Source organism: Dermacentor variabilis, chromosome 2 (assembly GCF_050947875.1).
Source record: "Dermacentor variabilis isolate Ectoservices chromosome 2, ASM5094787v1, whole genome shotgun sequence".
Lineage (NCBI taxonomy): Eukaryota > Metazoa > Arthropoda > Arachnida > Ixodida > Ixodidae > Dermacentor > Dermacentor variabilis.
The window spans coordinates 101,326,435-101,349,128 of NC_134569.1; the positions used below are offsets into that span (position 1 = coordinate 101,326,435).

The 22,694-nt window shown below is 46.4% G+C and overlaps 1 protein-coding gene across 1 annotated transcript; it reads right to left on the minus strand.

The window, feature by feature from the left end:
* Positions 1-1,782: 1,782 nt before the first annotated feature.
* Positions 1,783-21,231, minus strand: LOC142570384 (disintegrin and metalloproteinase domain-containing protein 10 homolog). Its single transcript, XM_075678772.1, has 8 exons — positions 21,225-21,231; positions 20,471-20,736; positions 19,851-20,333; positions 19,083-19,269; positions 10,998-11,188; positions 6,663-6,843; positions 4,495-4,651; positions 1,783-2,012 (listed from the first exon to the last, which is right to left on the minus strand). Exons 1-8 carry the CDS (start codon positions 21,229-21,231, stop codon positions 1,883-1,885), a joined length of 1,602 nt encoding a protein of 533 aa, XP_075534887.1. The 3' UTR covers positions 1,783-1,882.
* Between the last annotated feature and the right edge of the window lie 1,463 nt (positions 21,232-22,694).

Genomic DNA, 22,694 nt, shown 5'->3' on the forward strand with positions numbered 1-22,694 from the left:
CTCGTTCCGGAATTTTCGTGCACTCATCCACTGTTGTAGCACCAGGAGAGCAGCAGCAGTTGCCGTACAACGTTCCACCGGATGGCATCAGCTGAAAAAAGTAAATTGCAAGCATGTGTCACTTTGGTATTAAGAGCGTATAGGAAGACTACGTGTAAAGGCGAAACGTGCGAAAGTGGTGAATATAGGCGGCATTAAAAAAAGCAATTCCCTTTTACATACATGCGTAGAAAATACCCGACTCACCCCAAGCAATACCATAAAATATGAAGAAAACATCTGATTTCCATGCATTCTCCCAGTCTCGGGCATTATTTCCTGCACTTTATGTGAGAGCACAAATAGGCGGGCTACTGCGGCTTTCCGACACACCTTGGTCTCCGCTGACGCGATGTTGCACTACGTACACAGAAGTGGCCACAACACAGGCTCTCAACCAGACCATGCTAGACGGTCACAGAATGCGTTCTAGTCGCACATCTAGACAAATGCGCGGATGCAAAGCCTGTTATCTGTCGTTCTGAACAGGGAATTATCGTGTCACATGTTCCTGGTTTTTTGAGCTCCACGGCGCTATATTTTGCACCTTCTGCAGGCGCAAGCAACACACTCCCGTGTTATCACTCTTGGCAATCGCTCATCGCGTTTTTGACAAGCGTGAGTGCCGAAAGAAGGTTTAAATTGTTGCGGGGCCATAAAAATTGTAACAAACTTGTAGCAGTAAGATTCAGTACGCACCAAACTATGTCATCATGGCCGAACTGCTTTTCGCTGCGTCACGACAAGGGCGGCGAGCGTGCCTCATAATTAACAAAAAAGGTACCGAAAATAACTTTCAACAACGTTGGGCGTCAGAAAAAGCGCCACGAACTTGTCAGTGCATTAAAGCGCGAAATTTAACTGCGCACCACGGCCGAGCTGCTTTTCGCTAAGCGCGTCACAGCGCCAGGCGCGCCCACTGCTCTTGAAAAGTGCCCCAAAATGCAACTAAATTAGTTACAATAATGTTGGGGGTCAGAGAGAGCGCAAAAACTTGTCGCAGTAAGATGCAGTGCACGCGAAACTACGTCACAGCGCCTTGTGCGATTAGAGTGCCCAAAAACAACCGAAATAAGTTAAAATAAGATTGGGTCTCTCAGAAAGCGTCGTAAACATCTCCCAGTGCAAGTCATTAATTCAAACTAACGGCGCCACGACAGCCACGCTGTTTTTCGTTAACTGCGTCACAAGTCTAGTCTAGGTGCGGTGGTCTAAGCCTGATTGTTTGAAATGCGTCGCAGACTGTCGAAAAATATTTCTCACCTTGCCGTAGTCCAATAGTGCAGTTGTGCCATGTCCGAAGATCAGAAGGAACGCAAGAATTCGCCAAGAGCCCACCAAACCAGGCTAAATACAAAAATAGCAAAACAGGCAGGCGGGTCGCCGAACAGGCCAACGCTCAGATGCGCAGCCGGCCTCGCCCGCTACGGCGGCGTGTCTGACGAATGACGCGTGGATCTGGCTCGCAATTCACCGATTCGCCTGTCGCTATGCAAAGGAACTAAGCCGCAAAGTTTAATTTATACGCAGATATAGTTTTGCCGGGAAAGAATTTTAAAAAATGAAACAATTTCTGTTAACCTCATTTCACATTCTCTTTTTTTTTTCCGATGCTCGTGGCAGCAAGCGGTCGGCTTTAGTACTAGCGTGACGTACTTCCTGTTGCCAGTTTTCGCCGAGTGTCCCCTCTTGTTTAATTTCTTTCTCTATGATTTCGTGCTTAAAACTCCAGCAGATCGACGGACAGCGCGTCAAGGTGCCATCAAGTAGCGAGCCAGGGTGCAGCCGTGACAGTGGAGTTCGGGACACTGTCACACTTCGGGACCAATAGCAGCATTACAGCTCAAAACATGTAGCGATGCATCAAAGGATATTCGCAGTATGAGGCTTCCGTGCATTCGGTTTCATCGCTGCACACTTTTCCCTCGGCGACCACTTTGCAGTCAACGGAACAGCAAGCACCTGCAGTAGGACTATGAAATAATTTTTTTAATGGGCTTGTTTGTTTTCGTTTTTGTTACCTTTTGCATTAATATCGAAGAGCCTATCTCAACTTTATAAACAGAGGCCTTATAAAGTTTCCCGAGCTGGTAAATTTTGTCCTTAAACAAAAGTTTCAATAAAATTCGTCAAGGACTTGAAAGCACGTCTTAAAAGCACAAGCTTCACGCGGTGTTTATTCTTTTTTTCTTTCCTTCGTTTCATAAACTTCATTTTATTGCAAAGAAATACAAAGATAAAATTTTATTCCACATATAGCAGAGAGGTCGGCCTAATTTTTGTGGTCTGAAGCTGGCAGCTCCGCATGGGTGAGAACGGGACGTGATATTAAGAATAGGTGACATGAAATCAACAGGGTGTTGTCAGAGTTCCATAACTGTGTTAACATTGTTCACTGATCTGAATATTGATAAGACCGAACACGTACAGTACAGACACGGAAAAATTTTATAAATCGTTCATTACTTCAATATCGAAACTAAGGGCCTAAGGAAACACTAAAGGAGCTTTTAGAAAGATACAAAATAACACAAGTCACCAGTGAAGGAAATATAACGATAATAGGAACAGCGCAATAAATATTGTGAGTGATTTTAACCCTACCGGACTAAGGTACTAACAGAAAAACAAGAAATATATGACGGAAGAACCACAGCGGCCTCCTCTTATGATCAGCTTGTGAAATTGCCAAACTTTATCTAGATTTAGAGGAACGCTTAAATCACTCCATGATACAGCCTCGCTCTCGCATGCCCTAATTCCAATGAGAGAGACCGAAGAGGGGAAAGAAAGCAAGAGCAATACAATTTTTAATTTTGCAAAAATGTACGGTAATATACTTAGAGCTTGACACGCGTACAACACTAAATTTAAATGAATCACCGAAGCCTTATTTCCGTTTTACTACCAGAAGGACAACACTCCTTATAATTGAGTAGCGCGACATTCACACGATTTTCTTTTCTGGTTGCTGACGGTGCACTAGCTGATGCGCTATCTGACAATCTGGTGTGGGTCCCTGGTTTCATTACTGTGCTGGTCAGACTTCGCGTACTCACTCGTAATCAGTTATAGGTGCCGGGATAACGCTTTTATTATTCACACACAAGTGCTTCTAACGCAGCGATTATCCACTGCCAGCAATGAGTGAAGAAGGCTTGGCCCCCACGACATCTTCTTGGGGACAAGACAGCTTGGATGCACATAATTTATCAAGCAACATACGCACGGACTCACGCGGACACACGTACACACGCTAAAATGGTCTCTCAAAAGCGCGCATAAGAGCCAGGTACAACCTTCAACGCATTAAAGAATGAACACCTAAAAAAAGAACTAATTCCATGTTTATTACAATAGCCAAGAGTAATCCGGCACAACCTATCGACGCGTCTACTCTAAATGCGAGTGTGCTTTTATAGCTGGGACAACATGAAATACATCCTTTAAGTGCAATAATATTTACAAAGCTTCAGATCTTTAGGTCTGATAGGTAATCAGCGGTCTCAAGCTTAAACAACGGTGACGCACAACTGAGTCTGGGTCATACATGTGGATAGTTTCCAACACACTGAAAGGTGACGTCACTCGGAGCAATATTTACACACAAAAAGAAACAGGTATATCGCGGCGCCATGTATCGCACTAGATGTCCTGAAACATGACACATGACGGTGCATTTAGGTGCATGCAGCACGTGCAAGTTTTAATAGTATATCTGCCTTCCGACCTCAGAACGAAAAATCGAAAAATTTGCCGTTAAGATTAAGAGTGGAACGCGACAGCATTCAAAGATCCCCGACTGCTTCTCACGCTTCCGGGCAACTCCAGCGCATGTAACAATATTGTTTACCGGGAAACGCTCGCGGCGAACGCTATGCACGAAGGTAGGCGTTCTGGTAGAAACGCCGCCCCTTGCGTGGGCCGCGATGTGGCGGAGGAGAGCGCCATCTGAAAGCGTTTCAAGGAAGCGGATGCGCCGCTCCGTGGACTCCGAAATATTCACGCGCCGGCGCGCGCAAATGGCGGACGCCGTCGCCGGTCTATGAATGATAGAAGCGCTGGAAAAGGGATTTGTTTGAGCTTTCGCGTATCAGAATTATGCTATCTCGTATATTCAAATTACAGTCCGAGAGCTATCATGTCTGTAGGTTGCGTGTAAGTCCTACTTTACGTTTTTTCTACGTATTTCAGCTTGAGAAGTGCAATTAGTTCAGTAACTGCCTTGCGTCACATGGAGGGCCTGGGTATGCGTGGCTCGAAAATCCTTGCCGAAACGACGTTCGACTCCGGACGCCGACGCAAGATTTTCTGCGACACGGGGCCCTTAACGCTTTCGCTTTAAAACACCCAGTACACCGCCGCCGTTTAAGAACGTTCGTTATTCATAAGGTGTAAAAACTGTGTACCTTTACAAACGTTAACGTTTTGAGAGTGCGAGAGGTGGGCACTCACCTGCACGCCGCTGGTTCCTTGAGCCGGCAGCCAAGCGTGCTGTCTTCTCCGTGCCGTGGGTGGCAGCAATTGTCGGTGCACTCGCTCTCGTCCATGCCACAGTCGCACTCCTCGGTGCCCTCCACGATGTTGTTGCCACAGATGGGGCCTCTGTGTCCTTGTGTGTGTCCATTCACCCGACATGGGATATAACACAAGGAGAGGCTCTTTGTATAGTCAGCGACGACTAGATCACTGAGAAGGATCTCATTAAAATAGAATAGGATGCTGTCTCATAAGATTATCTTCAATGCATTATCTTCAAGAGAATTGGCTCTTCGTCGTAGATACAAGATTTGTTATGAAAGCGTTAAAACTTTAGTTTGTTGGGTTAATATGGTTGTAAACATGAAGAGCGCCACGACGGTTAATAAAAGAGACATTGAGGGAGAACACTACTCCGTTATTCTTTTCGTTATACACTGTTCACTCACAGTTTTACAACGAAGCTGTATGCCTTCTCTACCGTCCAAGGAAATTTTCGTGTTGTAAGCAAGAAAACCCCACACGTGGGCCGATCCCGGATAGTGCAATACCGGTCCGAGCCGCGGCGGAGGTGAAGCAGGCATTAAGCCCTCCCCATACGTGGGCCGATCCCGAAGATAGTGCAATACCGGCCCGACAGGTATTGTATGTATGTATGTATGTATGTATGTATGTATGTATGTATGTATGTATGTATGTATGTTTGTTTGTTTGTTTGTTTGTTTGTATGTTTGTTTGTTTGTTTGTTTGTTTGTTTGTTTGTTTGTATGTATGTATGTATGTATGTATGTATGTAACCGTTTTCCCGCCTTCTTGAGTCACTGCGCAGTCCATGCATGGTTAGCGCACCGAGCTTCTGTGCTGAGTGAACTGGGCAACTTGGGTCATTGAGTATGTGGCAGTGTGTACATATGTGTCACTTTTCACGCACCTCTTTCATGCAGACGTGGGTCATTGTAGATGAGGCACTGGGTAGGTACCGCTGTTAATGAAACTCTGACGCAGACCTGAAGTACTGGGTATGTGCCACTCGGTTTTTACGGATCTTCAAGGAACCTCTATGATACCAATTTAGGTCACTGGGTGCGTGCTAGTAGGTGTGTGCCGTTCTTCAATGAACGTATTTGACGCCCACCTGGTTAACTAAGGTATGTGCCACTAAGAAGGTGAAGCTCTAAAACGCCGAAAAAAGATCCCTTAAATTTATCCGCTGCTGAACGGACTCAAACGCACGTCACAACGGTTCCTCAAGGACTTTAACCCAACGCATTAGCAGGCTGCAACACAAATGCGCTCTGTGTGTTCCGCTTGAATGAACGTCTTTCACGTCAACGTTTCAGTGAGATGTGCCACCAATGCACTGGGCATGTGCCGCTCTTCAATGAACCTCTCGCAAACTTGGGTCACCGAGTATGTGTCACTAAGTGTGCGGCAAGCCAGCGAACAATTCTCAGCGTTGGCAGGCACCTGCGCGCCACGCTTCTCATATTGGAGGCTACGCGCGAACTTCTCGGTAGGCAGCGCCACTAGATCATGCAGCGGGTCAAGTACAAAGCGCGAGAGGAGCCCGGTTGCCGCATGAGGCGCTTCTCGGCGTTCGCACGCACCGGCGTGTCATGAATATGGGAGGCCACACGCAAGCTTCGCGGCGCCACCGCTAGATGGCGTCGAGTGTTCTTGGTGAGCACCATAGAGGAGTCGCGCGGCAGTGCACGCCTCATACATAACTCGTTTCGGTGGTGACAACACGTTGTGTCATTGTATTGATTCAATGCTAAACGCATTATCGTTGACAGTCATCGTGAGATAGTGATGCGGATATTTTTTGTATATGTACTTTTCACACCCTAACCGATGCAGCTGAGCGTCGCCGTAGAATGAAAATATGCTAACGTTGTTCGTCTGTATACACTCACTATGTGTCCCATGTATCGGTCCCTCGCGGAAGGCAACCGTAACAAGAAAGTTGTCCACAGGGGCATGACAGGTTGAAATGCATAACCGTGGTGGAACGAGGAATGTTGCTGGAGAAAACGTGTGGACAAGGGCACTCACGAAGGGAGGTCCCTTTGTGGAAACGTTGGCTTCGGTGCCCTTCCTTGTTTTACCACTGTTAAGCACTTCAAGGAAGGCAAAGTACTTACTCTGCAAGCAGTTCTCGCGGTTCGACTTGCCCACGATGACAGGCATCAGGATGGCGCTGATGTTGCGAATGCTACACGACGAGAATTTGTCGTTGTTTCGCGCAGTTCCCTTGGTTGCGGACTCGTACATGAGGTACTTGCCGTCGGGACCCGACGGGTCGCACTCGCGGCCATGATCGTGCTGTTAAAAGTTCAAAAAAGAACACACACGCACACACACCGTATATACCGTTTGATGGCCGAGGAGGAACGCAGCCTCGAGCAAGCGCGCCGCACTGCTCTCCTCCTCGCACTTGTACGCGTATACGCGTATACGTGCGGCAGCGTGGGACGATAGCGATGTCATTGCGAGTTAGTGCGATTCGAATGTGTTCCGTCTGTGATGGCTGCGATGTCCGATGACTCAGGTCAACGGGCTTCGACAGTGCTGTATTAGACTGCAAGAAATTACTTTTGGAAGCGAGTGTGCAGTGCCCCTTCAGCCGCGGCGATTCCGGGGACTCCGCCGCTGCGGTTGCAGACAAGCTTTGGATTTGGATTGGAAGCATAAACAGAAGGCAGTTGACGCCGTGAGCTTCATCGCGTGTACGTTCAGAAGATTTTGTTTCCAGTGAGCGCACGGCGACGAACTTGGTACACGCGATCAAAGTGGGATATGAATGAAAGGTGGTATATATTCGATACGGTGAACTAGTGTTAAATTGGCGAATTTAAATAGTTCTTCGTGCACGCTCATTGAAGTTATTCTGTTCAAATGTGTTCTGAGATTATCATGATTGGCTTTCTTCGTTCTGTAACCAAAGCAACGTTTACCGTGTGCCCCCCCCCCCCCTTTGTTATCATGCTCTCCCGTGCTTCCGAATCTCGCGGGCAAGCTGTACAGCCGACAGCGAGCATCGCGCGCTGTATTATTGCAGAAAATATAGTTGCTATTGCAGAGAATAGTTGTTCGTTTCCTTAGCTCCCTCGAGCCGGCGAGGCACCCTTGCACAAGCACCACTCGAGATCTGAGAGTGCCATGTTCTTTCAACGCGTCGCGTGCGCCTCGTTGATCGCGGCATGTTCGCGGCCACTGTAACCGCGTCGTTTGATCGAGTGCTCTGCACAATGTCCTACCGACCGAGTTATATTACAGCCTCTCTATTTTGTAAAGCTGGATGTCAGGGTGCCAGCTAAACGACCACGAAAATTTTACGAACATGAAAGCTAGCAAAACATGCTTCCTCGGAGCGTGCATCCCAATCCAGGTAACGATAGTTACATCGACTGAGATGCAGGCTCGTGCGACAACAGCTTGGCACACGCAGACACCTCTGATTGTTATTATTTAAGTGATACTTTAATAGAGTTTCATGTTAGACATACAATAATAATACGTTTCACGTATGTTACGTATCGACCATATTTAGACTTGACTCGCCTCCTACTTCAATCGCAGGCAGACCTGTGGCAACTCGTGTAGGCCCGTTGTCATACGGTTTTGCGGCCATGTCGAAGTTTAACGTTTAGTAAACACATGCTAAGAAGTTTACCAATTGCAAAAAATTGTTCAGACCTTTAATAAAACGCGAAAACTTATCACTTGTCGACAACAGCACATTCGACGTGCTGTTGACGATCCCACATACCAGCATGGCGCTGGACAATAGACGGCGCTGGGATCATAAAATGGCGGCGCCCTCAATAAAACGGTCTATAGCTGCCTCGCATATAAGGAGGGCAGTTGTGTCAACAGGTTTGTGAAAAGGTAACGGGCAGAAATGTTTTACATTTACAACAAGCAAACCTACACCGGCCGCAAGTAGGAAAGCAAGCGCTGACAACTAGTTAATTGCAAAGTCAGCAAACCGGATTTTAGGCAAGGCAGTGGATTGCACTCGTCAAGTCGACCATAACACATGCCTCATTGGCTTCATTGTCTGTTGGCTTTATATGGTCATGATTAACAAAAATCGAGCCTCTCGGTTTATTTTTTTCTCTCGTTCATTCATAGCGAGGGTATCGAACCTGCAGCATTGGTGTCATTAGGTAGCATACCATGGTATTTTAGCCATGTGACTGCTCTACTAAATTCACGTGTTGCGTGATGCCATCGGGCGAAAAAAAAAAGGATGTTTCGCATTCGCCCACCACGGCCCTGAGTGACACTAGCTAATACTACCAAGGCTACATCTAGCAAACATGAATACCCAAGATAGCGGCCGGATTTATAGCCGTCGCCGTAGCACAATTGGTAATGCAATGCACACATAACACGCAGGTTGTGGGATCAGCTCCAACTGGCGGCAAAATAAAGCTATCTTTTCGTCGACTTTCATTTTCCTTTTCTGCATTGTGTTCTACATTTTAGTTAGAAACACAGCTGATTTTTCCTATGCTTGCCTTGACTTCATTGTTGGTTGTATTTATGTGGTTATTATTAACAGAAATCAAGCCCCTCTATTTTTTTTACACACATATACCCGCTCCTCTGGAACATGTGGCAACCCTCACTGCACGGCTGCTTTCTGTAGCTGCCATCAAGCGGCGACACAAGTTAAATCTAGCGGTGTCTTGGATATATATATATATATATATATATATATATATATATATATAGTACTGCACGTCCTGTATACCGAGCAACATATTGAATAGAACCCGTTGTGTACGAGAAATTTCTGGTTCAATGGGCTCTTTTCCATGTGTCCCTCGGGAACCCGGTCGTACTGTCACCCTCGTCGCCTCGGCTGCTCGCATTGCACGTATGCTAAGTTTTTGCCTCCGCAACAGTAAGCCTCCTCGGAATAGTAAGACGCTGTTTGGTGATCAGCACTCGTGCCAGTATTTTATTTGTTCTTGTGTCCTCATTCTTGATGCGCTGCACTTCCTGCCTTTCCCGAACATCTAAAACGAGCCCCACATTCCGAGTTGCGCCGGAGCATTCAATTTCCTCGATCATTTCGGCTAGAAACGTGCAGTGAACGTATACGAAGTGAACCCTAAGTCACGTTCAAGTGTGGAGCCCTTCTCACAGGGATACCCTCGTATGCTGCAAAGCTATTAATAACAGCTTTTGCACGTGTAAAGTGTTTGTGGTAATAACTGGCTGCCTTCACCCAAGTTTTCCCGCGGGTGATAACCAAATTAGGCTAAGACAACAAATGAAGAAAAACAATTTTGGGCTCCGAAAATCTAATATAGGCACCAACAACAAAATAGTCATTTATACGCGAAATGAAAGGGTGAGAAATGTTTCTAGGCGCATATTTCATAGTTCAATATTTAGCTGGCAAGATGAGGACTTGGAAAAAAAAATAGGCATAAAGTTCCAGTTTCCAGTTATCGCCCGGCGCAAGACGCGCCTGCCGTATCGGATGTTTCTTTAATAGAGAGTTTTAGTTTAGGGGACGCAAGAGACTTGCGTACGCAAGAACTAGGGGCGACAGCAATGCGCATGCGCAGAACCGTCTGCGCATAATCAGATTGCATGTGTAACCGTAATGATGTTGTGTGTGTTCCCGCAAGTATGCTACAGCAATAGAAATCTTTCTGGAACGTTCAGTTACACAGCTATAAAAAGCGGACGGACTTTAACACTTGAACTGTCAGTTCCCGTCCGACGACATTACTCGACTGTACTGTCGTTAGGATTTGAGCGTTGCTGTTTTTCTGAACACAAGAACGAGGCCACAATTTCCCTAAACTTCGAACCAGCTAGAGCAAGGCAGCGATAATTGGAGATCAGTGCGAAAGGCCTTCACCCTACAGCGGACATAAAGATATGTTGTTGTTGCCGATGGTGATGATGAAGAAGAAGTTAGATTCTTGACAGACAGTGATTCTTCATCGTCACCACAACGTGACAATATAAACTTGCGCATGACAACAAAAACAGCTGCCCACGCGGTGGAACCATGCTTTCACTCTCGCAGGTACAGTTAGTTACAACGCAGAAATGAGTTTTCTCGTCCTACTCTAATGCAGGTATATTCTTTTTCGCAGCGCCAGCAATTAACTTCACCAGTCGATCAAGCTGAACGTATCCCCAGGGGTGGGCAGCGCAACCTCTTCCATCTACTGACCTGTTGCCAATCAAGCTGACCTATTTCAATCTCGTGCCGCTGAACAATTCCAGTATAAATGCCTATATCGTTAAGCAGGTTAGACATGATGACCCCTTATCTTCTGGAATAAGCACTGAGAGAGTAAATTCTGAGATACCAACGTTTCAACAATTTGTGCCACTGGCTTTCTGATTGAGTATTTTTGCCTAGATTATATCTGCATTTATTATTTATATATGCATTCATTATTTTGCCTAGATATTATATGCATGCTCATCCAGTGACTCACGGGTGCACCGAAGCTGTGTCCGATCTCATGGGCGAGCGTAAGTGACGCCACGTGTATGCCCACGTAGTGGTTGTAGTTGAACAGGGTAGTGATTCCGGTGTTCAAACTGAGCCTGGTCTGTACGTACTTGTCGCCGAGAGGGTCCAGTTCGATGGCTGTACGGTAGCGCTCGCAGAATCCACCGGTACCCACTGCGAGGCATCAACAGACGCCAGCTTATAGCCTTAAAACGCCTCTCACTAATTCATTCATTCATTCATTCATTCATTCATTCATTCATTCATTCATTCATTCATTCATTCATTCATTCATTCATTCATTCATTGCGGTATTTAACAAGTCAAACGAACACTGGGGCTAATAAAGATGCAGTGTCGGAGGGCTCTGGGTTTATTTTGACCACATGGGGTACGTTAATGTACCACCATATTGGAGTACGCCAGGGTTTTCGGATTTTGTCCTATTGTGATTCGGCCTCCCCAGTCGGTAACCGAACTAGCGGCCTCGTGCTCAGTAGCAAGACGTCATAGCCATTGAAGGACCGCAGCGGTGAGAGCTTTCAGAAATGCTCCGGTACTTTCGCCAATAGTCAGAAAAACACAGAAATTGCGGCATCAGGTAGGAATACATCGTTTCACCAAAGAGTTGAGCCGGTACCAAATTTCCACTGCCAAGTCTGGCGTGAGGAACGTCGTGACATGGGCGGCTGAAGTCTTTACCACCTTTACCAGCTTACAAGTTGCTGTGAAGGGCCCCCTGAATGGAAACAACTCAGCTTCTCCTTGTGACTGGACTGTTCCGCGCCAGACTCTGGCCAAGCGCAACGCGATGCCTATAGCACTCTCCCACATAATTGAAATGTAGTGATGCCTTGAACAGTAAATTGTTTGGGAGTCATTATGTTTTCCACAGTAAACAAATTTGGAAATCAGCCGAATGAACAAATGAAAAAAAGAGCATCACTAAGTCTTCCACAGCGCACCTACGGGACATGATTGCCAGAGGTTCATTCACAACGTTCTTTCTGTATTCTGGGGACGTATTCTGAAACATTCGCCGCCGCGAAAGTTTCGCCCTGGCCACGCCTCCGCCGTTGCGGCGCGCTCTGAATGGCTGCTTTGACAAAACCGGAAATTCAGGTGGCGCAAGTGAATTTCCGGTTTTGTCAAAGCAGCCATTCAGCGCGCGCCGCAACGGCGGAGGCGTGGCCAGGGCGAAACTTTCGCGGCGGCGAACGTTTCAGAATACGTCCCCTGATGTGCTCAATGATTATGCGAGCATTGTCATAATTCAGCCTGCGTGGTTTACGCGTTATTCCCACGGAATGTGTGTGGAATTGACACGAGGCAAGTATTCGGGTTGTTCTACGAATGTTATTATTGCTTACAATTATTATTATTATTATTATTACCTTCAGAATATATTCTGCGAGCTATGCGGTTGAGCAGTCCTGGGACATCTTCAGCACTACTCCTATTGTCCCGGCAGTCGATCAATAATCTTATAGGCAAATCACTATAATCGATCGTTCTCGCACGTCGTTGGTCGTATTCATGAGTGTGCAGGCCATTGCTTCAGTGCAGTCTATGTGCGTCAAATCGCAGAAAGAAAATATCAATAAAGTGAACGTACGCCTACTAGGCGCACCAGGGGTATGGCAACGCAATGAAACCACATGCTACTAGCGAGTAAGCTCGCAAACATCCCAAAAAAGACTGTGGCGGAAAGCAAGAACAAACGTTGGACGAAGTAACAGGCAGCGCGCCGTTAGAACACCGCCTCTTCAACGCATAGGGCGCCCTGACGCACGCGTCACTGGTGGCGGCCTTGCTAAGTGCACTCTTGAAAGGAAACATCCGTCCGCCGCAGCTTCCTGCGTCGTTCTCTAACCGCCATGGTGGCTTAGCGGCTATGGTGTTGTGCTGCTGAGCACGAAGTCGCGGGATCAAATCCTTGCCGCGACGGCTGCATTTTGATGAGGGCAAAATGCAAGAACGTCGTGTTCCGTGCATTGGGGGCACGTTAAAGAACCCCAGGTGATGAAAACTAACCCGAATGCCCACTATGGCGGGCCTCCTAATCAAGTCGTGGTTTTGGCACCTTAAAACCTGAGAATTCGTCATCATTCATCATGCTTCTCTGTTTTATTGACGTTTTCGGAGAGAAATAAGCAACGCCCGTCGCACGCACGTCTGTGGCGGCCAAAGCTTGAAGGCATGTCGGAGAACAATTGTTGCGCAGTTTGGTGCTAAAATACCGGCATAAAATTGCCGGCTACACGGTTCTAATCATTCCTTGCGAGGCCTCATGGACGGGAGAAACGGCAGCAATTAATCGCCGCCGTTGGGCGGGAAGTTTCTTGTTGTCAAACTTTCTCGTTTTCAGAGGCATTTCACTTAGGTTCTCAATGTTGCTTTCCGCCTGTGCTGTTTGCCGCTTCTTTGGTGTTTTGCTCTTGCTAGGCTGCACGACTGTGCGATTGTGTCTTGTGGTGCGTTAAAGCTGCTGAGGCTTGCAAGGACTTATTTTGTTGGTTTTATGCGTCCCGTTAAATCGTCGCATCAGCTGTGGTGCAATTCATGCTCTTGGATATGTTACAGCGAAGCCGTTAGCCTCTAATTGGTCGGAATTTTTCGTGTCCCTGTCCGTCAGCAAAAATGTGGGCCGATCCCGGCGTCAGTGCAGGGCCAGGAGCCGTCGCTTGTACCCCCATGAGGCAGCGGCGCCAAGCACTCAGCAAAGTGAAGCAAACGGTGCGTATATTCTTTGGAATCTCGCATACAACATACAGAACAGTATACGTTTAAAAAAAACAAGCTTACAACAATAATCCGAACCTTATAATTGATAATAAGGCTCTCCTAATAACAATGCGAAGCGCTCCCCGCATAAGTTTCTTGGTAAAAAATTACTGGTGCGCCAGCTGCCGCGCCGACGGCAGCTTGCGACGTGGGGCGTTACGTCCCTAGCCTTTCATATATAAGAGAACCAGCCGCTGCCAACTGATTTCAATGTTGTTGCAACACCGCTATGGGCGGCTGCATGCTGTCAAAGATTACATTACTTTAAATTACCATTACTACCACTACTCAGAAGCAATAAAGTATTGCATATCCCCCTCAAGAGTTGGGATGCTTTTCAACAGCTTCGCTGGACATCCACTTTCGCAGGGCCGGGATGGCGAGTCAATGATTTCTTTTATGCGTAGCATCGAGCATGTAGAACTGTTGTTGGTTGCTTCATGCAGAACTGCTGTTAATTTTGTTAAAATACGAGGTTTTCTCCTCGCCTCGTTTTTAAGGGGCTTAAATTATTAAATTATTTCAGGCAAGTACTACTTTAACAGCCTCGTTCATTTCGCCGGAGGACATCTTCGATATTATATTTGCTTGAGAAATGTGCAAGAGGTAGCTCAGGGCGAGGATAGATGTTAGGGCGGCTGCATATGGTATGACTGTTTGATTTTCGTTGAAATATTTGAGTTGTGTTTGCAGATTCATGACACCTTGTTGCTGTCTGAGCAGACTTACCATGCAGACTGCCTTTTGGCATGTGCATATTGTACTCAAATGAAATCTTATCGTCTTTTGCGGCGTCTGAGCGCAATGCCTACGCCGCAAAGAACTAAATCCGCTTTTGCTGTCAGCACCTATCTACTTTGGCCTTCGCTGCTTCGCCTTTACGTATATCGTGACTTCTTTCTTCCATAACATTAAAAAGCATATATACTCAAAAGGTGGTAAGACTCCGGCTTTGTACGTTTCCAAGAAAGGGACTAAGGGAATCTTATATTGCAAAAACTGCAGCAGGGAGGTTTGTTTGTCGGCGTACGCAGCGGAATCGCATCAGCGGTGGAGCGCTAACTCGTACATTTATTAGCCCGTTCATTTTGACTTCGTTGATTAGTTTGTGTACGTATTTCGATTAGCAAATTCGTAATTACTTGTCTTGAGGTGACTTTGACTGCACTTATTCGGCGATGTCACGCGCATTCATCGGTAGCAAGATCACTGCAATGTGCGCCGCCATCGCGCCGTGCGGAGTCGTTTCAGATATAGCTGCACCATGCAATGACGTGTGCCCATTACTGAAGTACAGAAACAGCAATAATAAAAAAATAAAGCACAGTAAAGAAAAAAATAAAGAAGAAAGAAAATTGAGATGTCGCATTTAGTCAGCAAAACGAACCGGTTACTTAACACGAGCTCCACTTCGTATAACCTGACTTCGTTGTGCTTGTCTGCGGGATGCACCCGACCAGCGTGCGGGCAGGCTTGTCTCAAACTACGGTGACTATAAAAAAATGAAGCACCAACAGAAAGAGCACGCCAATGAAGAAACAAACAATAACAGGACAAGGCGCGACTTGCAACTATTTATTCAGGTTAAACGCGGCTTAATATATAGCTTGTGGAGAAAGGAAAGGAAAAGAGGGCACTGAACATGTCAATACGCACGCGCGAGAACACAGAAGTTGTATAGGCAGGGAATCCCAAGGTTAAACAATATCAAGACGTATCTGAGAACGTGCTTTCATTTCTGTAAATATTCAGAGCTGGGGTACTAACGCAGGCGTCCCCTCCTTTATTAATCTAGTCGGCCTCCAGCAGTTCACGCGCCACAGTATCTCTGCTTTTAAACATGATTGTCGTATCATGAAGCCTTGCTTCGCATACCTGCTTATTTTCATTCCCGCAGGCCTTGCAATGAAGCAGCAAGTATGAGCCATAACCATTTTTCAGCGAAAGCTTGTGCTCCCGCAGGCGATCATTAATACCTCAGCCAGTTTGACCCATATATATGTACTCTATCCCACACTTCAGCGGTATGCGGCATACGACCCCTTCTGCACAATTCACAAAAGGGATTGTATGTTTATTGAACACTCTACTTTCTTAGAGTCATTAGATCCAATCAGGCGGCACAAAGCAGCGAGTGTTCGGGACACTGAAAAAACCGAAGGAATTTTGTATTTCACGGCGACGTCTTAAAGATTAAGCGCCACTTCATGGGAATACAGTATCATCACTGGTTTAGCATTCTTTTCCAATGATTGACCTTCTTCGCTGCTTCTTTTTCTTTCTTTTTTCACATTTTTCAACAATGCCCCCGAAACGGCGCTAAAAACCAAACAAGGAAAGCCGGCTTTCTCAGCTTCAAAATCTGTTCATGAAAACTTTCCCATACCTTATGACAGCACGATTTTTTGAGGACGGATTCAAGGAACATGTATAGTGGCAATCGCACGTTTCACAGTCTTGGAGTGTGTTGACTCATACGACCACAATTCTTTGCGGGCACGGGCCGATACATCAAGCAGGCACCTTCGTCAGTAAGGGTTATGTCACTATCTAAAAATTGCAAGCTGTTATTCTGGACTAGCACAAAAGTAAAATGTAAATCTTTGCCTTGCTGTTTAAAATCAGATAAAATGCCCTGCATGGTATGTGAGTAAGTCATGGGGGGTCGGCTCGTCCGTATAATTAAGAAATTATCTACATATCTAAAAACCTTGAGCACGTTGCCTTTCCGTCAAACACTTTGGATAACGCTCTGTCGATGCCCGAAAGGAAAACGTTGCAAAGTATGGAGGCCACGTACGAGCCGCTACAGATTCCTTTCTTTTGACCATAAAACGGGCCTTGAAAAGAAACAGCTGTTGAGCAGAAATAAAACTGCTGGAATGCAATAAAGTTATCCAGTGCAATGAAGTTCGTCTAAACTCAGCTCAGCCCGGCAGCTAACAATTATTTTTGCGGAATAGAGTAGAAAAGACCAACAACATCAGGTGAAAACATGCATTCTAGAGACTTCGACTCGCCTAGAAAAGCTATGATAAACGGGTCACCTACTACCAAGGTGTCAAGCTGTTTTAGAAGGTAACGGCTAACGTTATTGTGCCAGGAACCTCTTTCACTTACAATACATCTGAACGGTACATCATCTTTGTGCGTCTTTGCTGTAAAGACTACATGTAAACTATTTACCCTACATTTCTTAACACCACTAGCGAGCTTCTGTAGACCAAGATCTTCACAGAAAGACATGGCACGGCTCTTTTCCTTTCCTGGGTTCAGTTTCGTTAACTTGAAATTCTTCTAGATGGCTTGCAGAGCTTTTTCATTCAACATTACCGACGGCATGGCTACAAACCCTCCTTCCTTGTCGGCTTACAAAAGTCGAAGGTCATTGTCTTCCAAAAAATTCGTGATACCCTTTGTTGGGGTTCTTGGGCGGGTTACTTTGTTAGACACCGTTCTGGCCAGGCTGTCAACTCCGTCCAGCAGATACCTCTCCTTGTCCTCTGAGGCGGCTTTGTTGGAAATTTTTCTATTCAAGGAAAGAAGCTTATGTGCCGGGATCTTCGGCTCGGTGGCCTTCCTTGAGGACGTCAGCGATGTCTTCCGGTAGGAAGGCTCCCCCAAGAACCTGCAGCCCCGTACTGCTGGCTTTGTTCGTCTCGCCTCCATTGGGAAGAGTGGGAAGGGCCTTATGCCATAAAAATTCCGTGATCTGAGCTGCAAGCTTCTGAAGGGAGTGCAGCTTAATACTTGCAGTGATCACTGGGTCCAGCGAAAAGTATAATAGGTGAAGCCAATGGTAGAACAGGCGAACCTGTCGCCATATCTCCGAAGGTAGAATCCGGCACAATCTTTCCATGCACATGGCCACCAGACGATCTAACGACACCGAACAATGCGGTGAATTCTGTCGAAAGAAGTCCTTTCCTAATGCAGTATTCGACGGTTCTCACTCGGCAGGTCACAAGAGCGATATGGCAAGGCCATAACCGGAAACAGCGTGTACAGGTCCATTCTGATAGAGGCCTGCACCTTTCCTGCAGCTATCACCGCTGAAGTAGCGGTCTGGCACCTGGACAAATGGAAATTCGCAGCCGCGAACTTCAGCGATTTTTACTGCAAAGTGTTGGTGTTGTCGTCTGCTGCTACAAGCCTAGCCTACTTTCGAAAGCACCCGCTCGGTGGCCTTCAGAGCACCTATAAGGTGGTGCAATATGCGCATATATATCGAAAGTGGTGCGTGATTTAAACCCTGACGACACGCGGGAGGCATCACAGAGCATACATTTCAATGGGTTCCACACGTCACGTCACGTCCCGGTGCGCGTGGGCCTCCAACCTTTTAGGAAATTTTGGTCAATACCATTACGTGGCCGGGCCCTGTTAACGGCCACACTGGAATAGTTTTCCGGTGACTCTGCAATGCCAGTGAATATGTCGAAAGCAGCTTTCCTGGAATCGTCCAGGATCGGATTGGTCTAAGAATCGCCAGAAAAGAAGGAACACGAAACATGAAACGCGTCAGCCTACCATCATGTAGAGTTAGCCGAGCGTTAGAAGCAATCATGAGGACCTTATTCTCACAGTAAAACATTTGTAGCAGCACCCATCTATCTAGACTTTGGTTTGTTTTTCTTAACAAAAGCAGTTTTGTTTTCCTGTCTTCAGGCGCATCCGTTGTCCGTCTATAGCTGATTACGCTAAGGTGTACGCCGTACAATCTATCCAAACTATTCACTCTGTTGTAATCGGGCGGCAGCCGCTCTGCACTCCAGGTAGCTGACACTTCGAGCAGCAAACTCGTGAAATGATTCTCAATCGCGATTACACATATGGTCATCGTTAACATTACATAGACGTGCCATATTTATTGCTCCGTTATTGCAGAAACGCGTACGTTCGAGGCGGTCCTTGCGACAGGCAGTTCCCGGAACAGCGTTAAGTTCGGATGTTCATGGCCGTGACATAAGTAAAGGAACTGCGAAGCACTTTATAGACACTCACTTTGTGAAAGGTGATACAGTGCTTCTTATCTTGAAAAGCCATAGAAGCTCCTATTACTCGTTAATGTAACTGAAAGTGTCAGCTTGAGCATTCATGGAGCCTCTCGTAGAAGGGCATGGCAAGCTAACAGGATAATTCTATTCATGTGAGACTTTCCGAAACAGTTCGGAAGACTATGTACTAACTCCGCAGGCCGATACGCGAGCAGGTCAGGTGTTATCTAGTTGGAAATCAGCTCACTGCTTTCCACACTGTTCGCTATTGTATTGAAGCACCCTACCTTCTTCACCGGCAATCCAGGCGAGTCCTAGTGTGCCATCCATGAAGTCTCTGTAGTTGAGTCTGTACGAGAGGCAGTAGTCGTCTCGGGGCTCAAGAGACACGAGAAAAAGTGCGTATGCAGCGTCCAGGGCCTTGGTGCAGAAAGGGCTCTTCTTGAAGCCCACGCAGTCGCCCGGCTCACCTATCTGCGTGACACCAGTGAGGCATTGGTGGACGCTGTTTTACGTGCAGGAGTATGTAGTCAAATGCGGCGGCTGTTGCACATAATATATATAGGATGTCACATGCGCTCGCATTTCTGTGCTCGCAACGGGCTCTCTGACATAAATATATGCAGCCGAGGTAAGGCCCTCATTTTGATGCTGAATTTCAGCCTTGTTATTCGCCCTGCCAGGGATTGAGACCAAGCGAGAACATTATAATGCCATGGTCGCTCGATATTATAAAGCGCGTTGAAGTATTGGAATCTGACAACTCGGTCTTAATTGGTTCAAACCGTATTTCCTCACTTTCCTACGCAGTGGATGCTAGTGGGTATTGACTGTTCCTGAGACGCTATGTGGAAAGACACGAATGAGTCCGGCACCAATCGATGCAGCCGTTCGCTCATTTTTTTCCTCACTTCGTAATCTTGCACATTGTACGGCGGAACTTATGCGCCTATTTTGTTTAAATTATGCGATCTCAACTGACACGTCACTGAAATGCGAAATTACGTATGCGCGCCAGTGTATACACTGCCCAACAACGTCTCGAACGAACTCACCAGAACGTGCTGAACGAGGAAGTGGAGGTCTTCAACGCCGCCGAAGTTCGTGCTCCCGTAAATACTGTTCACTTTCTCGACCATGAAGGCGACGGCGGCGATCAGCCTCTGTCGCGTAGAAGGGAGCGAATTCTCATCCTTGTAGATTCGCTCGAACAGCGTGTGGTCCACGGTGATCTCGAGGTTGCACACGCGACGCGACGCTGAGGCCGCACGACCACGACGACCGTGGTGGCGTCCCAGCTTGTTTGCCGGCGTGCCGCTTTCCTCGGCGTCGTCGACATCATCGTAACGCGTGTCCCGGCGGTCGTCGTCGTCTTCGTATTCGAGTTCTCCCTTGTAGTCGACACCACGTTTGGTCACGTCATGATCCGCATCGCTGCCGGCGGCTATTTGGGGCTCGTTGTCGTTTTTTTCCTCCTTACTTGCTTCGGCTACGGCCTGCAGCTTGCGTCCGACGTGACCGTGCTTGTGGCTCTGTCTCTGCGAACGTTCAATTGAGGGGCTCATCAGCATCATTATCGTCATCGTCATCCTCGTCACCACACTAAACAAGTCCACTGCGTGTAGACAAAGTCTCCAGGTACAGTACAAAAAAAAAAATGTCAAAGCTCTCTCACCTCCGTGCGCGACCCGCGCCGGAACCTGCGAAGCACGTCTTTCATCCACTTTTCGGTGTTGCCATGCAGACCACACCAGGGGCCTCCGCCGCGAGAAACGGGAATCTCGACATCGTCGGCCGAGTAGAGTACTGAGTGGAACGGCTGACTGCTGTTGAAGAACTTCTCCGACCGCTCTACGTAAAGGCTGTCACCTGAGCCGGTGTTGATGCTGCCTTCAAAGATTCCGCCGTGCAGTGAGCCGTACACGCGGCTACGAGGTTGGCCTGCAGATAGGACAGGTTTCTGAAGAGGCGACGCTATTTTTCGCCCTTCTCTGTGAGGCGCTTAACGGTTTGCCTTCATAGGCAAACACATTTATTTATTTATTTATTTATTTATTTATTTATTTATTTATTTATTTATTTATTTATTTATTTATTCAAGAAGTCGCAGTTACACCAGAAACGCGAAGCATCGATAGCGATAGTAAAGCATTACACAACTGTGCGAAGTAAGTAGCCGTATAATTACAGCAAACATTCGGTTACTAATAAAAAGCAAGCACAGTGTCACGCACGCACAAGCGAACATGAACCAACCTCACTCCATGACCACGAATATGCGCTGTCGCAACGTTGGCATGAAGAAGAGCACAAACCGAGATGACCGAACGCTTCCACTGCCTCCCCCTTCAACGCATCTTCTAACCTTACTGAAATTACGCGACCTCCACCATTAGGCGCGCGCAGACGGCGTACATGCAGCCAGCCACCAGACATCTCGGCTCTCGTGGCTCAGGCAGCCTTGGCACACGGCCGGTTTAGAGGATTCAACGCGCGCTCACCTACCCCCGCCCCCAATTCCCTCCCCCCTCCTCTTGAGGCACGCTTGATGACGGTACCGCGCGCTCCCCACCGTTGCGGCCGCGAGAACATGGCGGGCATCAACCACCATTCTTCTCGGCTCACCCTTGCACGCCTCCCCTCACATCGACAGCATGTGGCGTGTGGGGCGCGATAGGATTTTTCGCACTCGGAGTTTAAACGTAATATCATGGTGATGCCGACGATGGCAGGCGAAAAGTCGCCTCGAGAGTCCACATAATCGCTATCGCGAGAAAAAAAAAAAAAAAAAAATGGGCACGGGCCCAACTCCGACGCGGCCTATTCAAATACATGTCAAACGCAAAAACGTTTTTATGAGATAACCCCTGGAACGATTTTGATGAAATTTGTTGCATTTGAAAGAGAAAGTTAAATTCTAGTGACTGTTGGAAGCGGAATTTCGATTTAGGGCTTGAATTTTCTTAAAACGATTTTCAATTATTTGACCGTTTGAAAAAAATAGAAGCACGAAGTTTACAAGTTGATAGCTATGCATCAAGAACTGATATCGCGGTTCTGTAAACGGCATCCATTAGATAATTCAAAGCGGACAAATTAAATATGTCATCTTACATCTTACATGAATCTGTTACGTTGGTTACAACGGTTTTACAAAAGTTGTATTTCCCTATGATTAATTTTTTTTATATTCATGTGTAACATATCAATTTTGTCCGCTATGTATGTACTTTTAGTTGCAATTCACAGAATTGTATTATCATTCTTAGTGGTTGAGTTACAGAGTTGTAAACGTGATAGTTTCGTTTTTTGAAAATTTTTGATTTTTGCCAATTTTTAATAAAAGATTGACGACCTAACTCAAAAATTTGAAAACAACAGTCATTAGATTTTAAGTTTTCTTTTAAATGCAACAAACCTCGTCAAATTTGGTGCAGTGGTAGCCGAGAAAAACGAATTCTCCTTTTACATGTATTTAGATAGGAGCACTCGAGCTAAAGCTTCCTCTTAATGACGCATTAAGTAAAGAGGACTTAATATAAGCAAAAATAATACAAACAAAATACAAATAAAAGTAACACGATGACATAAAATGCGCTTATAGCGGGTGTCCCAGTTAACTTGGACCATGATTAAAAAAAAAAAACTCAAGAACTCTACAGAAACCGTCGCGACTGCATAGTAGCGGCAGTCATGTGCAATTACAGACAGTAATTTTTTCATCACAAAGTATTAATTAATTAATTGCTTTTAATTAGTGAACGTTTTATTATTGCTTGAATCGCAAGCATGTCAATTACAAACTTGTAGGGCACCTTAAATAACCTCCGAATCAAGCATTTATTTCGTGCTGAAGTGTTCCTGGTTGTTTCCTCTAAGAGAAAAAGAAGCCCGCGAAA